The sequence below is a fragment of the Temnothorax americanus genome, unplaced genomic scaffold (assembly GCF_048541705.1).
Source record: "Temnothorax americanus isolate GAGA-0224 unplaced genomic scaffold, ASM4854170v1 Scaffold44, whole genome shotgun sequence".
In the NCBI taxonomy this organism is placed as follows: Eukaryota; Metazoa; Arthropoda; class Insecta; order Hymenoptera; family Formicidae; genus Temnothorax; species Temnothorax americanus.
In genome coordinates, this window is record NW_027509591.1 from 119,209 (window position 1) to 126,339 (window position 7,131).

Here is a 7,131-nt window from a genome sequence, read left to right on the forward strand (position 1 = left end):
TACATATATAGTTTATTTCAAAAAATCATAATTTTTCTGGTGTCGCGACCACCAGTTAAATATTTTTAATACATTTTGCAACGCGCAATTCTTAACATGTTTTTTGCATCTTACACAGTATTAGTAACATCTAAATTATTTAAAGATTCGATACACATTTTCAACGCAATGTTCTAGTTCGAACAGGAAGAGTACGGTTGACGGTTTCATGTACAAGCTGGTGCCGCACGACGTCAATTTTACAACATCTGCGTCGCGTATTTTAACGAGTTCCAAATCTCGAAACGCTAGCGATGATAGTGCCGGCGACTGCACGAGTCGCTGAATACCTGCACGTTTTTCGATGAACGTCCCCACATTGCATGAGGCAGAATTATCCGATTGCCTCGGTTATCGGTAATAAGTATATCCACAGAGGACATAGGTCCAGCGTTGATTCCAACATCCAAAAATTTATATGCGGTCGATGTCAAGGCAAATCTCTTTCCTAAAATATGAGGCGTGTAGCGGGGTTTATCAAAACTGAAAAAATACAATTATGTTTATAAAAGTTTTTTTTGCACAAGTATATACGAAAATTAGCGGTACTTACTCATTGTGCTGTTTCTTGCACGTGACTCGATCACACGCTGAACAATATCGTGTGCAATGTTTAACGTGATTGTGCATGCATGTATATACCCGATATCAAGTATTTGTATAATGCTGTATGAAACCAATGAATATAGTTGAGTATGTTGTTAAATATGGGTTTGGAAGTGGATCTTCGATCTTAACGGACAAATAATCCATTTTACAAATGTTATTGTACACCCGAGACACCCTTGCACGGAGCATTTTTTCTGTCACGTTTGATATTACGTTTGTAACGTGGGTTGTATTTTCTATATTGACATTACTTTTCAAAGTCAATTACGTAAAGCATGCCACAGATCAAAAGTTCGCATTGCGCGTCCCCTAGTTTGTAAATAGTCTCCAGATCATTGCTTGTCCTCGGATCATATTTCCACCAACCATTTCGACCTTTGTAAAACCATTGGTACTCTTCCTCGGGATGTTCCGACTCCTTCTGAAGCTCCTCCACTTCCACCAGCTGAGGTCTCTCGAGAAAATCCGATGGGATGTCTTGACGACACATCGGACACCGCTTGCTCTGATTAGCGACACCCTTTACGCACAGATAGCAGTATATATGGCTGCAGGGTAATCGTGCTGGATGGATACAAGGCTGCAGGCATACTGCGCATTCTGGCACAACAGTGGGACCTTTCTTTTCCTCGGAATCCTTATCCTTCTCTTTAATGCCGCCACCAGATTTCTCTGGCACGTCGAGCTTCGCTTGCGCCATGGCAGGACGAGTCGCGCGACCGCCGACAGGGTCAGAGTCTCATCCGACGAAGCCCGATACAGCTCAGTAGGTAAGTAACGGGAGTTCTGGACCACATACCGATGGCGAGGGGGGGTAAGGGGCAGGGGGAAACCGCGGGCGGGGGGGAACCGCGGGCGTGGGGGAACCGCGGGCGGGGGGGAACCGCGGGCGTGGGGGAATCGCGGGCGGGGGTTGGGGAACCGCGAGCGGGGGTTGGGGAACCGCGAGCGGGGGGGAGGGGGAACCGCGTTTTTTCATGCGCCGCGGGATGGGGGAGGGTGGAACCGCGTTCTTGGGCGCCGCGGGGGAAGGGGAGGGGGGAACCACGTTTTTCGAGCGCCGCAGGTAGGGAGAGGGGGGAACCGCGTTTTTCGGGCGCCGTGATTTCCGGCGCCGCGGGGCGAGGGGGTCCGCGTTTTTCGGCGCCGCGTGGCGAGGGGTCTGCGTTTTCCGGCGCCGCGGGGCGACCGCGTTTTCGCCGCGGACCGGGGCGAGGGGGTCAGCGTTTCGCCGCACCGCGGAGTCCGCGTGACGTCACACGCTCCCGCTCGCGTCTCGCGTTGTCTCTCAATCGTAGATGTTTCCCCCGTCCCCCGGTCGCGGGCGTGTTTTCGTTCGCGCGGTCTCTCTCCCGCCCGCATCATCTATCTCCATTCACCTTTTCTTACCTATCCTCTTTCACTTGCATCATCATATCTCACTTGCCGTCTCCACCATTCGCCTATCTATTTGCGTATTATTTGTCTCCCGCTCGCGGTCATTCCTCTACTTAGCTCGTATTCATGTCCTCTCTCAACAGTATCTTAATTCTCGAATAATTCTCATTAATTTATCAAGAGACACGGTAGTGTCTCGCGCCAAGTACACGCGGAGCGAGACCGACCGTGACTCTTTTACGCGACGCGACGGGTTGCGAGTACCCGAGATGTTGAGATCTCGATAACGAGTGAACGGATCAAGTTCTAAGTAGGCTTGATCGATAGCTTGGGGTCCAATTAGGGGGGGGGTTTCTCTCATAATATTCCGCTACGTGCCCTACGAGCGGAGATATTGCGACGCAAAGTCCAAATGCGAAAATTTATTTTTAAGATACGTCGTCTCCGTCAACCGCTTTTCTTTATAACATACATGTAACAAACAGAGAACGTCACTTTCACTTTTTCGACACTGGCGGCTAGCGGCGTTAGTGTCGCAGTGCAGTGCAGTGCAGACAGTGCGTTCGTTTAGAGCGCTATCCTGTCAGTCAGTTCATCATCTGATCAGTTAACCTATCTCGATCGATCGAGAGACACGGTAGTACGCGCGGAGCGAGACCGATCGTGTGACTCTTTATTACGCGTCGCGAGGTAAGGTGCGACAACGCGCGCATACGCGCGTACGCGAAACGGCAGTAACACCGTAATCGTGCCGGCGATATACTGAATTGAATTGCTTCGTGCTTATCTAAAGATTTCGTATCCCTACATTGGGTGCGTTCAGCCGATACTTCGCTAGCCTAGCAATCGTGAGTAGTCGCTCGTTTTCGCTCGTTTCCTCTCCTTTGACCCAATGGATTAAAAGGAGAGGAAACGAGCGACTGCTCACGATTGCTAGGCTAGCGGAGTATCGGCTGAACGCACCCATCTACTATCGCTGCCGGAAAAGAAGGTTCTCTACGCTTGGCAGAAAGCAGAAAGTGACGACTGACACGTTCGATCCCGACTTCGTTGATCGCAGAAGAGCTCAACTCGAGGTACGTTTCCGATTTGCAATTAAAAAATTTTGTGCGATGAATGATATATAGGCTACGGTCAACGTGATACAAATGCTTTGGAGCGTTCTTCCTCTCCTTCTTTCTTCATTGAAAGAAAAGAGAAGAGGAATGCTTCGAAGCATTTGTAGTGTCACGTTGACCGTAGCCATAATATCATATTAATACATTATTTTATTTTTTAGGTCAAGGATTGCCATTTAAAGCTGGTACGTTTGATGGGGCTGTCAGTATTTCTGCGCTTGTGGTTGTGCTATGCAAGCAATACTTTGCACAATCCTACAAGACGTTTATATCGTTTCTTATCAACGTTGTATGCATGTCTGTCAAGAAGCGCAAGAGCAGTGTTACAATTCTATCCAGAGAACGGTGAGAACAAGTTGTTGATATTATATATATCTTGATATATAGGCTACGGTCAACGTGATACAAATGCTCTGGAGCGTTCTTCTTCTCCTTCTTTCTTCATTGAAATAAAAGAGAAGAGGAATGCTTCGAAGCATTTGTAGTGTCACGTTGACCATAGCCATAATATCATATTAATACATTATTTTATTTTTTAGGTCAAGGATTGCCATTTAAAGCTGGTACGTTTGATGGGGCTATCAGTATTTCTGCGCTTGTGGTTGTGCTATGCAAGCAAAACTTTGCACAATCCTACAAGACGTTTATATCGTTTCTTATCAACGTTGTATGCATGTCTGTCAAGAAGCGCAAGAGCAGTGTTACAATTCTATCCAGAGAACGGTGAGAACAGGTTGTTGATATTATATATATCTTGATATATAGGCTACGGTCAACGTGATACAAATGCTTTGGAGCGTTCTTCCTCTCCTTCTTTCTTCATTGAAAGAAAAGAGAAGAGGAATGCTTCGAAGCATTTGTAGTGTCACGTTGACCGTAGCCATAATATCATATTAATATTTAGGTCAAGGATTGCCATTTAAAGCTGGTACGTTTGATGGGGCTGTCAGTATTTCTGCGCTTGTGGTTGTGCTATGCAAGCAAAACTTTGCACAATCCTACAAGACGTTTATATCGTTTCTTATCAACGTTGTATGCATGTCTGTCAAGAAGCGCAAGAGCAGTGTTACAATTCTATCCAGAGAACGGTGAGAACAGGTTGTTGATATTATATATATCTTGATATATAGGCTACGGTCAACGTGATACAAATGCTCTGGAGCGTTCTTCTTCTCCTTCTTTCTTCATTGAAAGAAAAGAGAAGAGGAATGCTTCGAAGCATTTGTAGTGTCACGTTGACCGTAGCCATAATATCATATTAATAAATTTTTTTTTTTTAGGTCAAGGATTGCCATTTAAAGCTGGTACGTTTGATGGGGCTGTCAGTATTTCTGCGCTTGTGGTTGTGCTATGCAAGCAAAACTTTGCACAATCCTACAAGACGTTTATATCGTTTCTTATCAACGTTGTATGCATGTCTGTCAAGAAGCGCAAGAGCAGTGTTACAATTCTATCCAGAGAACGGTGAGAACAGGTTGTTGATATTATATATATCTTGATATATAGGCTACGGTCAACGTGATACAAATGCTCTGGAGCGTTCTTCTTCTCCTTCTTTCTTCATTGAAAGAAAAGAGAAGAGGAATGCTTCGAAGCATTTGTAGTGTCACGTTGACCGTAGCCATAATATCATATTAATACATTATTTTTTTTTTTAGGTCAAGGATTGCCATTTAAAGCTGGTACGTTTGATGGGGCTGTCAGTATTTCTGCGCTTGTGGTTGTGCTATGCAAGCAAAACTTTGCACAATCCTACAAGACGTTTATATCGTTTCTTATCAACGTTGTATGCATGTCTGTCAAGAAGCGCAAGAGCAGTGTTACAATTCTATCCAGAGAACGGTGAGAACAGGTTGTTGATATTATATATATCTTGATATATAGGCTACGGTCAACGTGATACAAATGCTCTGGAGCGTTCTTCTTCTCCTTCTTTCTTCATTGAAAGAAAAGAGAAGAGGAATGCTTCGAAGCATTTGTAGTGTCACGTTGACCATAGCCATAATATCATATTAATACATTATTTTATTTTTTAGGTCAAGGATTGCCATTTAAAGCTGGTACGTTTGATGGGGCTATCAGTATTTCTGCGCTTGTGGTTGTGCTATGCAAGCAAAACTTTGCACAATCCTACAAGACGTTTATATCGTTTCTTATCAACGTTGTATGCATGTCTGTCAAGAAGCGCAAGAGCAGTGTTACAATTCTATCCAGAGAACGGTGAGAACAGGTTGTTGATATTATATATATCTTGATATATAGGCTACGGTCAACGTGATACAAATGCTCTGGAGCGTTCTTTTTCTCCTTCTTTCTTCATTGAAAGAAAAGAGAAGAGGAATGCTTCGAAGCATTTGTAGTGTCACGTTGACCGTAGCCATAATATCATATTAATACATTATTTTATTTTTTAGGTCAAGGATTGCCATTTAAAGCTGGTACGTTTGATGGGGCTGTCAGTATTTCTGCGCTTGTGGTTGTGCTATGCAAGCAAAACTTTGCACAATCCTACAAGACGTTTATATCGTTTCTTATCAACGTTGTATGCATGTCTGTCAAGAAGCGCAAGAGCAGTGTTACAATTATATCCAGAGAACAGTGAACAGGTTGTTGATATTATATATATCTTGATATATAGGCTACGGTCAACGTGATACAAATGCTCTGGAGCGTTCTTCTTCTCCTTCTTTCTTCATTGAAAGAAAAGAGAAGAGGAATGCTTCGAAGCATTTGTAGTGTCACGTTGACCGTAGCCATAATATCATATTAATACATTATTTTATTTTTTAGGTCAAGGATTGCCATTTAAAGCTGGTACGTTTGATGGGGCTGTCAGTATTTCTGCGCTTGTGGTTGTGCTATGCAAGCAAAACTTTGCACAATCCTACAAAACGTTTATATCGTTTCTTATTAACGTTGTATGCATGTCTGTCAAGAAGCGCAAGAGCAGTGTTACAATTCTATCCAGAGAACGGTGAACAGGTTGTTGATATTATATATATCTTGATATATATGATGGCAAATACTGGCCGTATTGTCCTCGGTTAGAGGCAGGAGCCAACGAAACCACCGTTTTATACTGAGAGAAATCGCGAAAGTACAAATGGTAAGTACTGTCTTTTCAATATATATTTCACATAATTTCACATAATTACAATGTTGCTATTTTTATTTTATTTTAGATGGATATAGATGATAACGATTTCGCCGATTTCGAGCTAGAATTATCATTGGAAGAAAAATCAGCCACCGATATCGCTGCCGGTCCCGTCGCCGCCGGTTCCGTCGTCGCCGCCGGACCTGTCGCCGCCAGTTTTGTCGCCGCTGGACCTGTCGCCGCTGGTTCCGTCGTCGCCGACCATCCTGTCGCCGCCGGACCTGTCGCCGCTGATCCCGTCGTCGCCGATCGTGCCGCTGCTCGTTTCGATGCCGAAGATGATAGACAAGGTAATATTAATATTATGTATATTTAACAGAAAGTAATGACATATTTATGATATATTCCGCCAATAATTTGATTGCGATTACGAAAAGTATTACCCCAGCCAGAGTTTGAACCTGGAACCTCCCGCTATCCGTGCAGGCGTCGCCTCAATTCGACCACTGAGGCATGTGGTAACATTTATCGCAATAACAAACAAACATACCATCTTAATCGAAATTAATAAATATCTTCTTGTTATATATGAAAAATTTAATTCATATTATATGTATTTAATTCATAAAATTTCTTATACAATTTTATTATTTTACAGTTCGAAGACCAAGAGGCAGAGCCGCAGGGATACGACGGCAAGAAGAAAGGTTCATGGCCTTCTTATATAAATTGTCATCATCCAATTACCATTGAGGTAGACGAGGCAGAGGCAGAGGCAGACGTTGAGAGCAACAGGATTTAATCTTTGTCTCTATATAATCTTTATATAATGTCTCTATATATAATGTCTCTAAATAATCTCTATATATAATAATGTCTATATAATGTCTC

General features: G+C 43.5%; 2 protein-coding genes across 5 annotated transcripts; one reads left to right on the forward strand and one right to left on the reverse strand.

The window, feature by feature from the left end:
- Nucleotides 1–461: 461 nt before the first annotated feature.
- Nucleotides 462–1,383, reverse strand: LOC143903227 (E3 ubiquitin-protein ligase rnf146-like). Its single transcript, XM_077416683.1, has one exon. It carries the CDS (start codon nucleotides 1,346–1,348, stop codon nucleotides 896–898), a length of 453 nt encoding a protein of 150 aa, XP_077272809.1. The 5' UTR covers nucleotides 1,349–1,383; the 3' UTR covers nucleotides 462–895.
- A 1,850-nt stretch (nucleotides 1,384–3,233) lies between these two features.
- Nucleotides 3,234–7,131, forward strand: LOC143903220 (uncharacterized). 4 transcript variants are annotated; one of them, XM_077416673.1, is made up of 10 exons: nucleotides 3,234–3,488; nucleotides 3,683–3,866; nucleotides 4,048–4,241; nucleotides 4,424–4,607; nucleotides 4,802–4,985; nucleotides 5,180–5,363; nucleotides 5,558–5,749; nucleotides 5,934–6,249; nucleotides 6,326–6,590; nucleotides 6,899–7,131. In XM_077416673.1, the coding sequence occupies exons 1-3, from the start codon at nucleotides 3,375–3,377 to the stop codon at nucleotides 4,233–4,235; spliced, it is 486 nt and encodes a 161-aa protein (XP_077272799.1). In that variant the 5' UTR covers nucleotides 3,234–3,374; the 3' UTR covers nucleotides 4,236–4,241; nucleotides 4,424–4,607; nucleotides 4,802–4,985; nucleotides 5,180–5,363; nucleotides 5,558–5,749; nucleotides 5,934–6,249; nucleotides 6,326–6,590; nucleotides 6,899–7,131. The 4 variants fall into 4 exon arrangements, with proteins under 4 accessions (XP_077272799.1, XP_077272798.1, XP_077272800.1 ...); XM_077416672.1 differs by having other exon boundaries at nucleotides 3,285–3,488; nucleotides 3,683–3,876; nucleotides 6,899–7,119; XM_077416674.1 differs by having other exon boundaries at nucleotides 3,286–3,488; nucleotides 4,048–4,231; nucleotides 4,424–4,617; nucleotides 6,899–7,128.